Below are 21,144 nucleotides of genomic sequence, written 5' to 3' on the forward strand. Positions count from 1 at the left end.
ACTAAAGACATCCCTCACCTCCGTTGCAGGCTTTTTCCTCGTCTGTGTCACTCTGAAAGTGAAACCAAATCTCGTGTAAGCTGACTAAACAATACTCGGCCGATTCATTTAAGGCAGCATATTTAGTCGGCTTAAATCTGGGTATGCGTCCTCTTTTAAAGGGGTGTTCAATCTTAAACCTTACAGCTGGCTAAGACTTTGATTGCTCTGAAACAAGGATGTGACATCGAGGATGAATTGTGAATGCGGTTCCAAGCTGCAAACCAGAAAAAAAAAAAAAAAAAAAGCAATCAATTATTAGCTTTCCGGGTCACACATAGCATTCGATCTGGTCTCATTGGCTCGTCTGGCGATGGCAGGAACTGATCAGGTCACAACTTGAACAAATTGTTAAGCCCAACCCCCCTCCCCCCCACTCTCCCAAACCCTTCTGGATACCCAGCAGGCTCACATTTGTGTGGCCTTGGGAGTTTTGCTGGTATTTCGTTGATTAGAGACCGCTGGCCTAACGTAAATAAACGCTTCCAGATGTGGCTGAATTACCATTTCAAGTGGGCTCATTCAGCCGTGCTCGTTTAGGAGCGAGGGACTAATCGAGGGTCCAAATTCAGAAGGCACAAAGGAGAAACGGGCATCATGAACACCAGGCTGACCCACACCGATAGCCAGCCAGCCAAAAGAAGGCCACTGTGCGATCTTCTCAAATGCATGACAAAAGAAACCGAATGCTTGAGATGTTCCAGTTGAATAATGTCTGTGTTTTCTGAGACAACGTCTTCATGAAGCAACTTTTGTTTCGGTCTACACTGCGATACCGCAGAACTTTCATTTAAGGGTTGGGGCTGCAGCAGAGCGGCTCGGTCAGCTGACTCAAACAAGGTTACTTCAGGTTTCCCTTTCTTACTAAAAGGAGAAATTTGACTCAAAAGTCGTTTCCCCTCAACTCTCCTGGACTCACAATCACACTGGGTTGAAAACCTTTTCTCACAGTCACTCCAGGGTCATCGTCTGTTGAATTTAAAAAACTGTATGGTGATTTTTTTTTTCTTGATGTTAACACACACAGTGCTCCAGGTCAAATAATTTGCAAATTTGACACTTCTGGGGTTGCGACGGTCTGTTCTGACAGACCCACCTCCCCCCCAAAAAGTATATATTCTCCTGGCTAATCCTATAAATATTTAATACATTACTCACTGGAAAATGAAGAACCATCCATTGCTGTTTAAAAACTACAGCAAGAAAGTTGATTAATAAATACATGATCTTTGTAATCAACATATTGCATAGATTTAGCTGCAGAAGGACAAAGTTTTCACAGGCGTTACGATTATGTGATTTTCACGTTCACATTTTTGTGTCGACAGTGCGATGTCCTGCTAGTTCGACTCGAACCCTGAGAATCTCACACCGGTCTACACGCAAGAGAAAGAAATGCAAAACCGCTGTATCCTAAAACAAACTTCCTATATTTTGTCTGCAGTGAGAATCTAAACATGAGTTGGTTACACATCCATCTAAAATTATGCAGTCTCTTTGCATTTCAATATATTCCAGAGAGAATTGAGCATGAACTTCTCTCTGCCTCAAATTACTGATGATGCAAAGTGAGAGATGCTCAGAAGTAAACAAGGCTCCGAAGCATCGCAGCAGGTTGGTCTGTCTATGGTTTCCTAATTTCTAAATATGCATTTATAGATTTTTTTTTTTAAACAGTTCACATAGCATTCAGCATGACTGAGTAGCAAATATTTACATTGGAAATGCCTGTGCTGTAGGAAGGTGGACATCTAACTACTTCTTTTGAATATCAGCTGATCTGTGGCTTTTTCCTTCACATTTTTCCTGTTTGTCATTTTCTGCAGTTGTTTTTAATCAAATAAATTGTCCTGCAGAACCAAAATATCATTGTGTTAACCAACATTTTCAAAGGACTAAACGCCACATATGGCATATCCTACCTTTGTCCTTCAATGAGGACCACTTGTTTACCAGATGAACGAGCTCACTGCTTGCCGTCTGTATTATGTTGTAAATCACTTGCCATATTGGAGTATATATTTATTTTTTACCAACAGTTAATCTGGTTAGTGAAAATGGAGTGCTATCATTTTGAGCATTAAATTATCAAAATAAATCTAAATTTCTGAAATCTGTACTTTAGGAAATAGTGCCTGAAAGCAAACATTTTCCATATGTTTCCCCGGATTTATTCAGACTGTTTTCCATTAATAAAAACTTAGATTCCTTTCAGAAGAGGGGAGACAGAAGGGGGGAAAAAAAACTTCAAAGTGTTTTGCTATTTAAAGAAATGGCACCAATGCACCTGCTACAACTGTGATTTTCAAAAGAACTTTGAGCTTGCTGCATTTAACATTTTACTCCACAAGCTGCAGTCTCCTCCTCACCACAAATAGATCCAGGAATCAAATCTGCTCTTGGTTTATTAATTTTTTTTATAAATGCAGGGAAGAGTTGAGGTTAATCCTGTTCACTGCTTTTAAGTCAATCTAAGTAAAGGTGTAGCTCTGGAACGCTTTAGAGATCAATACACCAGCTACTAACACGGCGCCTGGCAGGTAAAGTCACCTTTACTTTACAAGCCGACGACACTTTCATAAACCACGAGCTCCCCCTAGTGGTGGAGAACACGCAAAACCAATTTGGTTTGTAGGTTTCACTTCACGTCAATAAGGATGCCAGATGTACTTTACAGCAAGTGTTTCTGATTAATTATCCCATCTCATGAGAAATGTTGACTTGGTTTCCATAGCAACACTTCCCCCATCCAAAAGAGCGAGACATGTAAAAACTGAAAAGATCAAAGCAAAGTGCAGTGTAGAGGTGGATTATCCATCGTGAAGGTTCGGTGGACTTGTCAAAGGATGGAGCGGAGTCCAGATGAGCGGTCAGGTCAAGTTTCAGATGGAATGAGCATGAAGTTGGAAATACAGTGAAGGACTTCAGGCACAAACCCACCAGTAGTAAACAGGATGTGGAATATAGAAAATGTTACAGAATTGTTAACCGGCACAGATCGACAGCGCAACAGGAAAGCAAAAGAGACAGAAACCAAATGAGGCCAGATGAAAGAAGGAACAAACTAAAGATTTATTAAAGGCAGCAGAAGATGCAAGAAACAAGGATGGCAAAAAAAAATTAAAAAAAAGGAGGGGGGAGTGGAGGGGCGGGTGGGGCACATACAGAGACACTTCTGTGTTCAGATAGTTTAATGTCTTTGTGTTACAAAAGTTTTTTTTTTTTTCCTCTGTTTTCCAGCTCAGGCGAGCTTAATATGTCTTCACGGTTTATCAAAATATACATGTTTTGAACTTCAAGTGAATATAATCCAAATTATTTTGTGGTACAAAAACATGAATATATACAATCATGAACCCCGCTTCATACATTTAAACCCCAACCCGCCCCCTTATAAAAAGAAAAATAAAAGCTTTTTAACAAAAAGTAAAAGGCATATAATCTACACTGTTACATCACGGCTAAGACTGTTCAACAAAGTATCCATTCTAAAGCCATCTCTGCCAAAGTAGGCTCTTTGTAAAGTGAAAACATACAGTATAAGCCGTCACCTTGGAGACGTCTGAACTGAATCCTTGTGGTCTTGCAAAACAGCAGGAATGTGTTTAAAAAAAAAAAAGGTTCAGACGCTACAAAATAGCAGGGGCAAAACACACTTTGGTCCTCAACAGCAAAGAAAAAAACCGTCTGCAGCTACATGAAGCTTTGAGTCATGCATAAGAATCCTTTACAAAAATAGAAACAAATCTTTTACTGGTCCAAAACTACAGAGGTTGGGTGGGAGGTTTGTTGGAAAACTGGTGCTTGAGGCACGCAGGAATGAGAGATTGTTTAAGACTTCAGCGTGATGGTGCCTGTTTGGACTTAACTGTAAGGAAAAGTGCACAAACTGACTGTGGCTCAAGTTGACACAGACAGGGAATGAGGCAGGGCTTTTCCCAACCTTCTGGTTTGCTGAAGTTACAGAAGATATACTGGTTGGATTTCATTTTTTTTTTATATATATATATGTTTTTGTATTAAACGCAGCCTAAGACTGTCATTCATAAACGTGTGAATGCCTCCAAGCTGCCCTGTCAGGTGGGATTACCTGATTATTGTTTGAAAAGGCATCTCTGCAGACAAGTGTGATACAAGATCTGAAAGAGAGGTAAACAAAGTCCACTGACCAGGCTTGTTTCAGCATTGGAATAAAAACGCAAAGGGACAAGGCACTCCACTAGCCATCAAACTCAGCTACTATAAGCACAAGTCAGTTAAATTTAGGCAAAATACATGTAAATCTACTCTTAAAAAGAAAAGATAAATGAATATATATAGTTTTACACGCATATATATTTTTATATATATATATATGAACGTAACCTGGTTAAATGAGGCCCCAAACCAACTAAATGAAAGTGACAGGGGGCTGTAAGACTGAAAGGCTGGATCCAGCTCTACATCAGCAACAACACACCTAAACAGAGCTACATCACCTAAACAAAAAAAAAGAAAAAAAAAAGACGGGATTTAGCATCTAACTGACTTACATTCATAGATTCTAGATACGTATGATGGGGCTATAAGCATACAAAAGATAAAGAATGGTACTTTTAAGAAGAAAGGAGATTAAATGAGCCACTTTCCCCTTTTTTAAATAATGCTGGTAAATACCAGAAAAGTATGGAAAGAGAAGCCAGAGCAGTCTGGCTTGGGGCAAAGTAAGGCACAAGATTACAAACATTAAAAAGAAGACGACAAAAAGAAAGGGTCATTACAGAACAACTTCCGATAGTGGTCTGGATCCTCAGAAGGAAATGGGAGGGTAGACGCAACATAAAAAGTAAAGATGGATGAGCGCGTGTGTCCCAAAAAAAAAAAAAAAAAAATCTTCATCTTAAACCGTTCCTCACTGGCCAAACAGGATTAAAGTGGCTATTTTTTTTTTCCTTTTCCCAAAACGGTGAACATTTTCACACAACCAGAAGAGAGAAAGGAATGCTGAAGTGGGTCGGGTACAATTCATCTCGATGCGTATTTCGGTAGATTATGGTCAAAATGGAAAATTGGTCAGATGGCTCTACTTTGCCTCCAATACAAAAGTGTTTTGGTTACAAAATGTTGCCCATTTTAGAAATCCTAAAATTTTGTCAAAACAAAAGCGATGATTGGGTTTTGCTGTTGAATTTAGAGTATAAACAATATTAAAGAAAAGAGGAGGAAAAAAATAAAGGAACTAATTTTAAGCAAATTACCCGACCAGCGCTAACATTTTCTAATAATAATGAAGAATGTAAACGAACCAGCCCAACTAAAGATGCTAATTTGTCCGAGGCAAGAGGGAACATCATTATCCATCTATTGTGTGTTTTGGAATATCTTTTCCTTGACAGCAAATGACAACATAAAATATCTGCTGCGTTACTACGCTTAGGACAGAAGAATCAGAATGATATGGATCAAATCTGAAATCTAAACTAAACCTAAACGAGAAAAAGAAACAAAGCAATAAATGGGCAACACCCTCATGGAAAAATAAACAGTATAAATATGTCATGAAGGCCATTTCCACTGAAGGCACCTCGAGAGCAGTGGCATTCAGATGGAAGGGAAAGGTGCATGGAAAGGCACTCAGATGGTGGATTTTGAGAAGGACACTCGGAGGTGATGGTTCTCTCCCAGATCATGGTTGTGGAACTCGATGAGGCACTCGATCGCCTCTTCGACTGAGCCCATCTGGATCAGGGCCATCTTGCGGTCCTTTCTGTTCAATTACAAATAAAGACATTTTCTCAAAACGATGCCATGTCCAACTTGTGTGACTGCTACAACGGTTTCAGCTTCGGTTGGCTCAACCGTAGAGAAAAGAGACGGTTTCAACTTTGATAATTTCAGAAACCTGCAACTTACTGAAAGAACTTAAAGGCCTTGACTGTGGCTCCTGAGCTTGCAAAGAGTCTTTTGAGATCATCCTCCATCACAGAAGGCCTGAATCACACACGTGGATGAAAAAAAAAAAAGAAAATTACTAAAAACCAATTTGGGTTGAAGGTTTTTCTGACCACTAAGCATTTTGGTGCTGATTGTAAGACGACAATCAAAAAGATGGAGGCACTCACGGTATGTTGGAGAGATGGAGTGTTGCAGACGGTGGGAAGATGTTGGAGTAATTTTTGGAGCCGGGCTTCTTGAAGCGGTGAAGCGGCGAGTTGCTGAAATCCTTTGTGAGGCCCTGGTCCTCATGGCCTTCTCTGGGCAGCTGAACCGTCGTGTGCTTCGACAACGTCACGCGCACGGCCCTGCCATGGAGACGCTGGCCATTCAGGTGGCTCATGGCTGAGAAGGCCAGCAAAGTCAGGATCTTAGTTTTCATATGAACAACTCGCAATAGCTTACGCAAATAAAATTCCTCAATCGTTTCCCTTCTTTACTCCCAAGATGAAAATGTTTATACATTTTGCTCCAGGTACCGATTAGTCCTTCAAATAAAAATAAGATAAAATTAAAAAAAAAGGCATTTTTCTGGTTTGATATATAAATTTTAAAAAATGTTCCAGTTGAAGTCGTTTACCCGCTTCATAAATGTGCCGTTTTGAATTTAACATTTAAATGATTAGTGTTTTGGCTGCTTTCTGCACAACTCTCCCCACATGAAAAAGAATGGAAGCAGCAGGAGGCATTACACTGTGAAGCTGACTGCAAAGTGTAAAAAATACTAATAAAAATCCAGAACGCTACAATAAGGTGGGAGACCTATGATAGATTTTTTGAATCTATGCACATGAACAGGATAAAATTGTCAAAGCTGCACCGCTTGCTGGGAGTGTGGCAGACATGACATTTCAGTAGAATAATAAGTATTAGAAGATGATGTTATTAATACCAGGCTTTTCATATGCTTTACCTGAGAATCAGATCATCTTAAATAAGCCAAAGCTGTAAGATTTGAACTGAACAAAAACATTTTACAACCTCATATAAGGTTGTAAGCAGAATCCCAAAAAGCAAGGACAAAACAACACATGAGAAAATGGGAGGAACACTATTAGCAAGATTAAAGATGGAGATCAAAGAGAGAAAATTGCATGTTGTCTGGCTTACCTAGCTGAGCCTGTGTGCCATCAGACATCTGGACTAGAGCGTTCTCCTTTTTATTAAACAAGATCTTCACTCTCATGACATCACCGTACACACCTATGGAGAAAACAGTGTGTCACAACACCAGAGCAATAAGGACAACATGCAACTTAGTATTAAAAAGGAGCCACACAGCCAATCACAGCAACAAAAAACTGCCTAAACTATTAAATCTGATCTGAATAGTTCTGCTAAATTAATCTGAGCTAGTGTTTGCACTATTCTATTAATATTCTGCTTTACTTTGCAAACTAAACCTAGTCAAGTACTCCAGAGGAAATTACACAGAAGACTGTAACATCTTTAAAAGGAAGAGGCAGTGATTTGAGGACAAATCAGTAAGAGTTGTAAGATGAGTAGTTTTGATCAATTTGATCAGACAAGGAAAGTTGATTATTTGGCCAACTGGAGGCCTAAGCAGAAACATGCAGAAATGAACTACACATGCACATACCCTAAATAACTTTGACAAGAAAAAAAAAAAAACAAAAAACAAAAAATCACTAGTGTGACAAACTGAGATATATGTTAACTCTCAAATCAAAAAGCAGCAGCATTTCATATTTTTAGTGTACTCTACGTCCAAAATGTAGATTAAAAAAAAAGTCCTGTCTGTGGGCCACAAAACATTAATTTTAAGAAACTAGACTTTGAATTTTATTTTATTTGCAGACACATTATTGCTCCAGAATCAGTTACGTTTTGACCTATATTCACCAACCTTAAACCTTTACAAATTTAATTGAACTCTAATAAAATAATCCCCACTTTTCTTTTTAAGTCAGGCAACAAACAAATTTAAAAAAAGACTCTGCTCTTTGAAGATAAAAAAAAAATGCTAATGTTTCTTGCCCGAGGTTATTAAATCAAGGCATTTAAAAACTAAATGAAATGCTGCGGCTTAATGTGACGTCCCACCTCGCTTTTCCTCACACAACCCCACAACAACCAAACCATTCAAACCCCCAAAAACAGACACCCCCACCCTTAACCGCTCTGCAGCCTGATGACGAACCATCAGTGGTTAAAACAAAACAAAAAAAGTAAAATGAACAAAGCCAACAACATGAAACAAGACATGCCCACCTCGCCACATAACGGTAGTAATAAAAAGGAGATGAAAGGATGATAACGTACCGAAAAGAATAAAGAGGCAGTGTGGCGTAACGGTCTTTAGAGACAGCAGGGGGGAGGGAGCAGCGGGGGGGAGGGAGGGGCCAAAAGGGGAGAGGGGACAGGGGAAAAGAGGCGGAGCGGAGGACAGTGGAGTGGAGTCGGGACATGTCCGCAGGCGGCGAGGTCCACAGGAAGGCCACAGTACCATGGAGGAAGGAGAGGCATGAGAATGATGGAAGACAAAGTTTGAATTGAAAGATGAGGGAGTGAAGAGAAGATGTGATGGGGGGGAAGGTGTGGTAAAAATAAATAAATAAATATATATATATTTTTTTTTTAAATCATGAGTGCCAAGGATGTGTTTTCAATTTGTGGGTCACATCAAAATTGGGAACAATGTAAGGAGGGGAGAAAGGGTTGGGTAGATGGAGGAGTAGTAACAGGGAGGTGCCAGAAGGGAGGAGGACAGAGGGGAACAATTGGTCATGGGGCGTGCAGTCAGTCAGTTGGCAAGATATGAGGTGAGGGAGGGTGTGAGGGATGGGGAGGTTTAAAAACAAAAAGATGGAGAAGGGGACAGAAAAAAGAGAGAAAAAGGTAAAATGAAAAAAAAAAAAACAAGGTCAGTATACACAAAGAAATGTAGTGCTTCAGACAGTAGAACTGGCTAAATTAAAATGCACTTTCACTATGGGAACACTAGAAGAAAAAGAAGAGAAAAAAAGATTAACAATGAAATACAGAAAAAAAGGCAGAGACAATATATACTTTTAAATTACACACTATGATTTTTTTAATGATTTAATGATTAAAATAAAGCTAAAATCTGCATAAATTCTAAATGCTCATCTTTAAATTTACATGGTTCACAAAAAGATACAGCCACAGTATTCGCACTGAGCATGACAGACTATGCTACACATTATATAATAACACTTAAAAAGTAATATTGTCTCTCCAACAACTTAAGAATGATTGTAACTAATGGATAAATAAAATGAAGATATGAAATGTTAAGTGTTTACTTTCTTTTTTTTTTTTTTTTAAAGAAGTTAGTTCTCAAACAAACTTAAAAATTCACAGTGAGCAAAGTGGCAGGTCAGAAACGCAGCAGGTTTGGTCAAACACAAAGAAGTCCTGAAAGAAAGGAGCTTAAGACTTTATAAAAACAACAGAGCAGTTTCACTTTTGTTGATATGAGGAAGAAAGAGTCAAACAGAATAGTTTGTCCTGAGCAAGTGGGTTCAAGTTCACAAAACGAATTGCAATGTTTCATTTAGCCACAGTGACTGATGCTTTCAGGCCTCGTGAGGGTACTGACCTCAGGGTTCAGGTTGCTGACCAGTAACACGTTGTGTCCCCCAGTGGCAGTGAGCCCTGATAGGCCAAGCCGGCTGGCTGCGGCCGCCGCAGCAGCCGCCATGCCACTGTGACCCACGCCCAGGGACGCCAAGCCACCGGGAATGCCAGGCAGTGACAGTCCTTTGGATAGGAAAATAGAAATTACTTATAATTGAATTCCCTTTGACAAAAAAAAAAAAAAAAAAAAAAAGCAAAGTGCACCCTAACATAACCCTAATTTCCATGCACGTACTCGTTTCATTTATTTATTTCATACTCAGGTTGCATTTAAATTACTTATATCACACTTATGTATATATTTTTTATATTGCAGTTTAAATATCATTTGTGGCATCAAGAAATCTGACTGAACTAAAAGCGTTTCTCAAAAACTTTGAGATCAAATATCAACTACAAAATTCTGATTGGTGCATCTCCAAACAAAGCAAAGAAAATTATGTAGCATCTACAAACATTTCATACTGACCAGCCTGTAGTGCTGTGTAATTTTATCGATTCAACAATATTTATCGATTTTTTTTCCTCAGAAAGTATCAATTTTTCATCCGCGAGGATCAATGCATTACATCCTACTTTGAGTTTTGTCAAATCCACATGAATTAAATGACGGCTATCACATGACATTTTTTACCCAGTTACACATCTGCATAAAAAATTGACATGTAATGAAATAGGGCTGAAACGATTCCTCGAATGATTCGAGTACCTCGATTACTTAAATTCCTCGAGGAAAATTTACCTGCCTCGAAGCTTCGTTAATTTATGTTTTATTAGTTAGCGCACCGTGTTCCGGCCGGGACTTCATTTGCGTTGCGCGGAGCTCTCACTTCCGCCTCTGAGTTGTTGACAAAAGCTAAGTCTCAGCGGCATAAAGTCCAATCTTCAAGATTGGCCCGTGGGGATTTTATTGATTGATGATAATGCCCGACTTTTTATCGTTTTTGGGGAACCAATAAGCATCCTTGAATGCCTGGAGTACGGCAGCATTTCTCCTCCGGGGCTGCTGGTTGAAAGCGAACGGCAGGAAGAGCGCTGAGGTGAGCGGATAGCCTGAACAGGGCGGGCGGCTGAGTAGCTGATGCTTACCGTGTAAATGTAGCTTTACCGACGAACCGCACAATAAATTTCATATCCCGGTCTGAAGAAACGGGTGGCGGAGCGCATCGTACATGGCTGGTAGATGAGTTTCTGAGTGTGACCAGTGAAGGTGTCGTAAATATCCCGTATTGCTTCCCCCCGTGTTCGTCCCCCGGTCTAACGGTTCGTCAGTCCGCTGGTCTATTTCCTCCCCTCCATCTTACGTTCGTTCATTCGCCCTCTCCTCCCACTCCAGGCGGCATTTCCCGTATTTAGGTTAGGTGGCAAGGTGAGTTTAATTAATCTATTAAACTCACTGAAGATGAATACATAAACTAAAAGCTGGATTGTAGACATTTTTTATAAGCATATTTGTGAGCCTGCCTCTTTGTTATTACATTCAATATAATTTCAGATTTTTCTATAACTTTTCTTCTGGTTAACTTAGAAAGTGAGCTATTATTGTTACAGGTTAGTTTTCGAAACTACAAAAAAGCAACTGTTAGGGATGCTCAAATATGAAAAATTGGACTGATATTGATATCTGATAGTAACACCGGTATTATGCCAGATTTACCAATATTTCATTTTATAATTTTTTTTTATCCGATTACTCGATTAATCGTAAGAATAATCGATAGATTACTCGATTACTAAAATATTCGTTTACAACAGCCCTATAATGAAACAACCAGTTACAATTACCGTATTTTCCGCACTATAAGGCGCACGGGATTATAAGGCGCGCCTTCACTGAATGGCCTATTTTAGGACTTTTTTCATATATTAGGCGCACCGCATTATAAGGCGCATAGAATAGACGCGTCATACTCTATTATTACACATCCACATTTATAAAGAACTGGTCCCCGAGTACTTTATATAGTAGGCTGGCCCAGTTGTTGTTTCACTCACGGTGTTGGTGTTGCGATATTATGCCCAACTGCTTTCTGGGTAACACAGACCAACCGACATGCTGCAGAGAGTCTCCGTCTCTCTTCCCCTGCCCCTCCCCCCCTGGCTTTAAATGTATTATCAAACTTTATTAACAAACCAACGTTCTGACAACTATCCCAGCATGCACCGCGCATTTCTTCTTCTACGGGGGAAAAAGAACCGTAGTGGACCAACTACGTAAGCAGCCTACTGCATGTCTGTGTAAACATGAGGTCTTTCATTTCGATCTGAGTTAATTAGCGTAGCATTTCTGCCGGATTTTCACAAAATATCAGCCACGACAATGGACAGGGGAACCAACAAGTTCATGTCATCTTTTTTGGACGACATCAAGGTGTTTGAGCCACGGGATGCCTCTAACATTGTGCGCGTCACAGCTAAAAGCTACCGACAGATGAGGAAAACAGCAGATCCTCACACCCTCAGCATATAGCTGTGGACAAGATCACTGATGCCTATTGTTCTTGCAAGGCTGGGTAAGTCGGCATTCATGGTTTTGATGGTCCACAATGTACATTAGCATGTGTTTAGTACTGTAGCTTGTGTTTGTGAGACGGTCACGCATGTGGTAGCTGCGCTGTGACGTAAAATGGGCATTAGCCAATGAAATGCGGCCCCTGTGGTAAGATCCGTTGCTGGACCTGTTGTGGCTCAATATTGGTCCATATATAAGGCGCACCGGATTATAAGGCGCACTGTCGGCTTTTGAGGAAATTGAAGGTTTTTAGGTGCGCCTTATAGTACGGAAAATACGGTAATTAAATAATGAAATGGATAAATTACATTATCTAATATAAATAAAGACAAAAAAGGTTTGTTTTCTGCATAACCAAATACACAAAGCCAAAAGCAATATTTAAAGCTCCTAGTATTACACCATCAGTTCAATTAATTCAATTCAAAGTCTATGGAACAGTCACAAAATGTCACCAAAATCACTCTGTCCGTCTAAAATCTTTCAGAAAACTGGAAAAAAATCAAATGATATCGTTTGCTGAAAATTGTGACATATCGTATCACGAGCGGAATATCATGCATCATATTGTATTGTGAGATTTGTGTATCGCTACAGCCCTACCAGCTTGCTGGATGGCAAATGTTGGGGGGAAGGCATGCGCTCCACCAAACGGCGAGGCTGAGATTATACCTGGAGCAGCTGGATGACAAGCAAAAAAAAAATTTTAAAATACAGCAAATTTCACCATCAACATCTAGGTTTAAAATATGCATTTGAAGAAAAATATATATTACAAAATAATAGAAGTGAAACCTGTTATACCTGGCAATATTTTAAGCCTTTATCTGATGTAATTTTGGTAATTATGGCTTACAGTTAATGAAAATCCAGAATTCAGTCTCAGAAGATTAGAATATTACATAAGATCAATAAAAATGTAGATATTTTAAAGAAATTTCTCATTTAGCATTAATACAACGTGGCACTGGGACTATTAGCCTGTGAAACCTACGCAGTGCGACAGGTTGAAAGCCCAGCTTGTCTCTCCACTTCTTCCAGACTAAGAATGATTTTTATTGTCTGAAAGCCATAATATTAAATAAAAATCAAGAAAAAAGGCTTGAAATATTTCACTATCTGTGATAAAACAATATGCGTCTTAACTCTTAAATGAGTGACAAAAACTATTAAACCTTTTCACAACATTCACACTTTTTGAGATGTGAACAAACAAATGAAAAAATAAATATAGATCTTACTAAATGCTGCAGCTGCCATGGTCTGGGGGTCAAGTGAGTGCTGGGAATCTGCCGTAGGAAGGTCAGGGCGGGTGTAGTCCCTGCTTTTGTCGTTGTTGTACTTAACGTTGAGGCTAGTGAGCTTGGAGAAGCTGATTCTCAGGGTACAGCAAGCATTGTAGATGTTCTGGCCATCTAGAGACTAAACAAGAACCAATCCTTAGACCACTAGTAAATGTTCTGTAATCACACTGGTTCTAGCAAGGACAGCTCAAATAAAGCACCTAGTGATGTGTGAACCAGTGGTGTCAAACCAGTCTTACCAGTTTAGCATGCTGAGCTGTCATGGCATCAGCATACTGGATCAACGCCTGGAACTGGTTATTCTTGGTGAAAGTGATGATCTTCAGCACGGTTCCAAACTTTGAAAAAATCTGGAAAGGAAGAGATACAGTTGGGTGCCATTTTCCACCACACTTAAAAATATATATTTCAACAACTACTGCAAAGGTCCTGCAAGACAAACTCAATCTGGATTTAAGATGAAACCTTTCACCACTGACACAATGCTCCAGTTACAGATTGCATCTCAGACTTGCAACATAGAGACATAGAGACAACGCGAATACATAAATCAAATATTTAGGTGTATTATTAGCAGCAGAGTAGGTGGTAGTCTTCCTGTATACACGTTAGCGTAATCAAAACCGTTCTTTGTTTATCACAGGCATTGCAAAAATGCAAGCAGCCAATTTTACACACCATCTGCAGCAGTTGCAAACACATTCAAATACAAAGAAAAAAAGAAAAAATATTTTACATTTTTATGCAAATAGTGATCAGAAAATAAACTTAGAACCCAGATCATTAGTATAAATGAGCTCATTGAATACAAGTTGATCAAATCCAATTAATCAGACATTCTAAATGTCTGTAACCATCACAAAAACCTAAAATCTGATACCACAGTGGTACTACCTGATGCAGGACATCCAGGGTGACGGGGTAGAAAAGGTTTTCCACAATCACTCTGAGCACAGGGCTCTGGGCTGTGGCTCCGGCCAGGCTGCTTGGATCTGTGGGGATGGCCATGCTTCCCATTCCACCGCCATGCAGGGCATTGACTGCCTGCAGAGCTGCCTGGGCACGCTGAAGAAACAGAGATATTATCTCACGTTACACATTCAGAAGCAAAGACTGCAACAAAAAAGCCAGGGGTTCAAAATACCAAAATGACTTCTAGTGTAAATATAATTTCTGCTTTCTTAAAACAATTAAAAGAATTAAAATAGTAACATCATCCCAGATTGCTGGGCAACATATGAATGAGTCAGTTTGTGTCTGAATAATTTATTTTCGTTCACCTTTTCTATTGCGACAATTATTTTGACAACTCTAAAAACGGCCAAAAAGATGATAACGTTGCTCGGACCGAACTCTTACCACTTGGTTGGGAGAGTTGTCCGTCTTGAGCTCCTTATGAGTCGAGTACTGCATGTAGATGGGGTGGTTTCTGATGACGGGGGTGACAGAAGAGTAGTAGCTCACCATCGTCTGTGCACACTCTTCACTGTTAAGCTCCAGAAAGGCCTGCAGAGGGAGCACCGGATAAACACGCTACAATACCATGTTGCCAACGTGAAGCACTTTTAACTGGAACTGATAATGGCTGTAAATAAAAGCCATTTACATAAAAGGAAGGGGGATCTAATCTCTTCCCATAGGATTTCCTAACAATGAGCATTGTTTGACCACAAAGCCATGAGAATGCAACAAAAGAATGATTGTTAGAATTTTAGGTCAGTATAGAAATCTGATCTCTTAGGCCCAGCTTTGGAGATGAACATTTATTATAGGAAAAGTGAAAACCTTGTAGGTTTTGCTATAGAGTGTAGCATGTACTTCTCCTTACCTGGTTTTTCCCTTTCAACATCAGCAAATTAGTGACCTTCCCAAAGGGCAGTCCCAGGCTTATAACCTCGGCCTCATTGATGTCATTGGGCAGCTTGCGTACGTGGACCACACGTGACGGGACACCAGGACTGCGGACATCACCTTTGAATTTTTTGCTGTCGTTGCCATTGGCTGCAGGAGAAAACAAGAGGGTGATACAATCAGCGAGGGAACATAAGGCTCTGGTTCTTTGTGAATAATGGATTGAGCGTCATGGCAACACAAACAAGACGGACACTAAGCACCTCAATAAAAAAAGAAAACCCTTCAGAGCAACCCCCCTACCTGAGTTCATGATATAGGGTCCGTTGGATATGCAGGAAGAAAAGAGTTCGTCGGATCCCCTCTGCAAGAGGAAAAAGATATAAATAAAGGCTTATTTCACTGTGTTCACCAATGAAGGCACAGCATGGCAGGTGAGGAGCACAGTTCTCATATTACTTAGCAATTGAGTGAGAACCGCAGCAGTAACGTGATAACCAAAAGAAACAGTTTCAAAGAAACGCCACCGTTTTTCACTGGAAATAATTCTGTTGCTAAACTTGTCAGATAATAGAGTTGAATTCCCTTCTCACTTTATTCTTCCAGACTAGAGTTATTAACTCTAGTTATTAGTTAATAAACCAACAAAACTGACCTACATACACATAAAAACACTGACGGAACATAATAGTGGCAGCATCATGCTGCTTGAATGTTTTTTAGTCAGCAAAAATGTGAGAGTTGTTCAGAAGTGAGACCTAAATACAAGACGATCCTGGAGGAACAAAGGGAAAAAGAATCGACACAGGGCAAAGGTCAACCTTTGAACATGCAGCCAATGCTACAAAGTAACGATTTAGATAAAAACATTTATATGTTTGAATGAACCAAAGTCCAGAACCTAAAACCGACTGGAAATTGGTGACAAAAGTGGAAAATTGCACTGACTCCCTATTCACAAGCAGCAGCATCAACACAGACACACATTGATAAGCAAGGTAACATGGAAACCATCCCAGTAAAACCAGTTTGCTGTGTGCCTTGTTCAAGCTTTCCTTAGAAAATATAAAGTGCTGTTTCAGGGCCGTTTCCATGGCTCAGTGTATTGCGAGCCGGGCAAGATGAAGTATAGAAGTCACAAGAAGTGGCTCAACAGTCTAAGCTCTACATCGGCCCACAATGGACGTCCTGTTCAGGCTGAGACTAGGGGCATTGTTACCGAGCCGTGCACACATATGGAGCTGCAAGGAGACTCTAGTATTTGAAGAGCCCAGAGCTCTTTACCAGAAACCACCAAAAACAGGTTTGTTAGCATTCTTGCTTGCTGTGCATTTCTAAATAGGACAGGGAGGGTGGGGGAACGAGAGGAATAAAAGTTTGAGAGAGACGCTCTAAACATTGCAGAAGGGAAAGGCTGGGCCCACGGCTGTAAACGGTTATTACTGCTCATAGCCTCGCAGACGTTTTGACTGAGAGTGTGTGACCTAAATCGATAGTGCCCACAATCACTCCCAACATGTAGCAAGAATATGCTAATTTTGAGAATCATTTAAAACGTTTAGGTTTTCAACTAATCCTTTAAAACACAACATATATTACCTCATATAATAAACACAATAATGAATGTTAGATGAGTCACCATGAAACTCAAAATAATTATCTAATAAACAGTGGATGAAACAATAAGCAGCACACAGTGATAATTGGGATAGAGTCTAAGCTCTGGTACCAAAGTCCCAACTAAGTGATAAAATATAATAAATATCCAGCGATACAGATAGCTGACGGGAGGAACTGTAAAAATAAATTAGCAAAATCTTCATAGGTCAAGGGCAGATGGAGACAAAGAGAAATGCAGAAAAAGCACCAATCTGACTCCGGGGTTGTGAGAACGCTGCGTATCTTTATCAGTCAGCAGACTTGCTACAAACAGGAAGAGCTCTGAGATCAGGTTTGGTTCCAGGGTTTGCTCAACTTCCTGTACGGACTGTAGGCTGGACTCTTTCACCCTTAACTTCCCAAATTCAGTAAGAACATTAGAGCCAAGCTAGAGCATCAACTTTATAGACAAACTAACAGCTTTCACAGTGTAAAGAATAGTTTTTGAACGAGTGTGGTAGAAACGATATAATGATACAACAAAAAGACAAAAAAAGAGTTTAGATTACGCAAATTTTAGTGCAGTTTCTTAGCCATTTCCTCTAAAGACAGCTAAATGCGCCTCAGCTTGTTTACGTTTGTTGCTTGTGGATGACTAAGAGTATAATTGTAACCGTCAGGAAAAGTTGACACTGGCTCATATCCGAAAACTGCACAGCTGCTTCTTTTCAGTCCCAAAAGCCATAAATTAAACTTTCTTCTCTCCTAGATTTTCCTGGAGCATTTTGGGAAACTGTATTATCAAAAAGGATTTGACGCAGCATTAGCTGCTGAAAGGGAACATATTAGCGGTTATAGTAAGAAGCTGTGGAACAAGATCTCACAGTAAAGAACAAAGGAGAAGACGAGTACAGGTAGAGACATGTTTTCACCATGATCAGATGAGGATCTACCAGACGAGGGGGGGAGGGAGCAGAGCCTCAATGGGGGGCTACGGAGGGGGAGATCGGAATGCGACTACACCATGCCAGACCTTCTGCCCAGACAGAATAATTACAGATTCCAGCAAGGCAAGGCTCCATAACTCAGCATCATCATTACCGCAGTGCATTATACCCAGAAAACAAGAAGAAAGGTCCGAACTAGCCAATAGCATTTAACCTCTAGTTCCAACCAGGACGGATTTCAAAAAGTAAAAAGTTGCATTGTGACTCAAAATAGAAACCAATAGCTCCTTACTGGAATGAATAGGCTGCGGGGTGTGTCACTGTAACAGACACATGCAGCAGAGATCTTGTTTAAACATTGTAAAGACCTTTGGCCGTGAGGCTGAGCGCTGTTGTGGGAGGATGGTTATGGCTCTGAGTTACGATCAATTAGTCCACCTACACATGTCTCTCCCCTGGCACTGTTACCAAGGATTACTGTTTAAGAAGGAATTTTTATAGGGAGAAAACGTTAATGAACAAGAGTCGAGCTGAAACACCAACTTGTTTGTCTCCAACTGCCCCAACAAATAGTTGCAGAGGGTCCGTGACCTACATCAATGAAAATTTTCCCCACATTTTTTTCCCCCTACAGTAAGTAGTCTTGTACAAATTTTGTTTGTTTTTTTACAATGGTCTCTGAAAACATCATCTGGCCCAATTCAGGCTTCTTAGCATTCCAGAAAGGCCCAGAGACCACACGAAATAACAGGAAGTGTCATTTCCACAGCCACACATGCAAACAAGCACAGCACAGGAAAGCAAGGAGCTCCACCTCTAAAAAGAAAAAAAAAAAAGGCCTTTATCCAAATTATCACACATTCAGCATTCGCCATCCTGAGTGGAACTGACCGACATGCTGACAGCTCAGACGTACGTAATAAATGTTTCATTAAGTCTGGTTGGCAACGGGAAACCTGTGACACATGAGCAACCGGTTTACACAACCGCCCTAAAAATAGAGAAAGCTCAGGAGAACGAAGTTTGCATGACTAAGACCGAATACATCCAGAATTTTTCATTTCCTCTAAGGGCTACTACATTTAAAAGAAAAAAGCTTGAACTCAATTTGTTCCTTTACCAATTACTACCCATGGACTCTCATTTCCTATTTTCCTACTTTCATGTTGTGCCCATATACTTACCCCATAGTGCATCAGTCTGATTTTCTTTTAACATTTCCTGAGGTGTGGAGACTTGGCCACACAAATGCACACATCTAACCTACGAACTATCTGTACATAATTTTCTGATAATTGACATATTGGAAAAGACGTAATGTGGTTGCAATCCCTGTTTATGCCAGTTGACTTGTAAAATAAGAAAGATTATAACTTCTGATAAAAAAAAGATAACTCAGAAGGCCTTCCTCTTTAGCTATATTAAAAATATTTATCAAAACTATATCTTTTCTTATTTCCCTTTAAAATTATAGCAGCAGCAGAATAAAACATCCATTCCTCCACTAAAAACAGTATGCTATGACATGTTTATTTTAAATAAACAGACTGACAACAGAAACAATCCCTGTAGATATGAATAATGAACTTGCAATAATAACAATGGTAGCCAGATCTAATTTTAGGGGTGAATATTATTAGAAAAACGTACCATTTTTATTTAGCCGCGATTACGATATGGCTTCAAATACATGTTTTCTCATGTCTTCTTGTCAGATTTTAAGGAGCATAAATGAATCCCACTTAAACAATTGCCTAATACATTGTTTATTGACAGATAGAGATTTCTGGTTCCTCTTTCAAGTCTGACCTGCAGATCCCCCCTCAAGTCTGAACAGACCAGGTAATCTGGTCTACTGGTGCTTTTATATATATGCAAAATATTGTTCAGCCCTAAACAACAGTCAAAAAGTCTATATTAAGCATTTGAAATGAAACACAAAAGTGGCCTACCTTTGTGCCAACTGATATGTCATGGACACTGCTGTAAAAGCCAAAGAAAATCCGGTTATTCACAGCTGAATAAACAAATCGGTCAGTTTTTGCTAAGAACATCAAGTTTTGTTGTTGTTTCTTTTATACAAGTGAAGCGACTTTCCTCTTCCAAATTTGAAGTACAGGACAGAAATCAAAAACTAGACGAGCAACAATGCAACAAAAATAAAAATAGTAATTACAAAAAAAGAAAAGGAAAAAAAAAAACTCACTCAATTTCAGGGACGTAGCCGGATCCCAGAGGGTACAACTCAGTGGCGTCTAGGCGGCTACACCGGATTGAAAACACAAGTAGAGGCAAAACTTCAGAGTGGAAAATTTACACGAGTTAACAATGACACGAAAGTCGATCAAGTTGCTTTTCGCTGCGCAGCTTCTCGGTCTCCCTTTATCGAAATCAGTTAACCAAACTAGCAGAACACGGTTGAACTGCACAATGCGCTATTATTCATCCTACCCTACCCAGATAAGATAACTTGATTAAATCAACGTGAAATATTGAGGCCAGGCATTTTCAACATGGCCCTGAAACTCCGCGGATAAATGAATGCGGAAATGAGACACGTTGCTTTAGCTAACCTCTCGAGTTCCCGTAAAAACCAAGTTACAAAGGTGCAGTTAGCCAACATGAACTACTCGGGCTGTGCGAGAAAAAGAGAAGCTGTCGGTAAAAACGAAGTAAAAAGATACATATTACGGTTTTTCCGACATTAAATCGTTTTTTCAGATATACAACTGTATATAGAGAGTGATAAAATAACTAAAAACTACCAACTTTACTAACGGATAGCAGTGACGCTAGCAGCTGCTAGTTAGCGCTTCCTCCTGCTAACTGTTGCATGTTTTGAAGAGGGAAAAAAAAAAGTGTATCGAGTAAAGTTTTACAGCTCCACTGGTTAAACAGCGGCAACCTGAGAAGTCAAAACACTTAACGAAACCCCAAACATAACATAATAATTCGCTTCCCTAACAGTTTGGTTTAAAAATGTAAGTCTTTAAGTAAGCTTCTTTTCACTTACCCGTCCATTGCACAAGAAAAAAACTGCAGGTCTGAAGCGAAGGTAGGGCGGCAGACTTGCTTGATTTTCTTACAAAATGGCTGAACACTCGGAGGCGAGCGCTGATTAGTCCAGGCAGCTCCAGGAGCCAATAGTGGGAGGGGACAGGCTTCAACGCGAGCGCTGATTGGACAAGACGACCATCATTTTCAGAAAAAAAGGAGGCCGCGGCAAATTTCCAGCAGGATATTTCAAGTGGTCGGGGTTTTGTTTGAGTCCAGAGTAATGGAAAGGTTACTACCAGAC

General features: G+C 39.9%; 1 protein-coding gene across 1 annotated transcript; it reads right to left on the reverse strand.

The window, feature by feature from the left end:
* Window positions 1-3,212: 3,212 nt before the first annotated feature.
* On the reverse strand, window positions 3,213-20,941 carry ptbp1a (polypyrimidine tract binding protein 1a). Its single transcript, XM_014986872.2, has 16 exons — window positions 20,860-20,941; window positions 20,053-20,109; window positions 19,799-19,829; window positions 15,604-15,664; window positions 15,278-15,450; window positions 14,809-14,955; window positions 14,344-14,514; window positions 13,689-13,799; window positions 13,387-13,567; window positions 12,749-12,826; window positions 9,596-9,756; window positions 8,296-8,329; window positions 7,123-7,215; window positions 6,141-6,357; window positions 5,932-6,009; window positions 3,213-5,785 (listed from the first exon to the last, which is right to left on the reverse strand). The coding sequence occupies exons 1-16, from the start codon at window positions 20,865-20,867 to the stop codon at window positions 5,653-5,655; spliced, it is 1,734 nt and encodes a 577-aa protein (XP_014842358.2). The 5' UTR covers window positions 20,868-20,941; the 3' UTR covers window positions 3,213-5,652.
* Window positions 20,942-21,144: the final 203 nt, after the last annotated feature.

The sequence above is a fragment of the Poecilia mexicana genome, unplaced genomic scaffold, assembly GCF_051168715.1.
Source record: "Poecilia mexicana isolate PSO_F unplaced genomic scaffold, ASM5116871v1 scaffold_22, whole genome shotgun sequence".
Taxonomy (NCBI): Eukaryota; Metazoa; Chordata; class Actinopteri; order Cyprinodontiformes; family Poeciliidae; genus Poecilia; species Poecilia mexicana.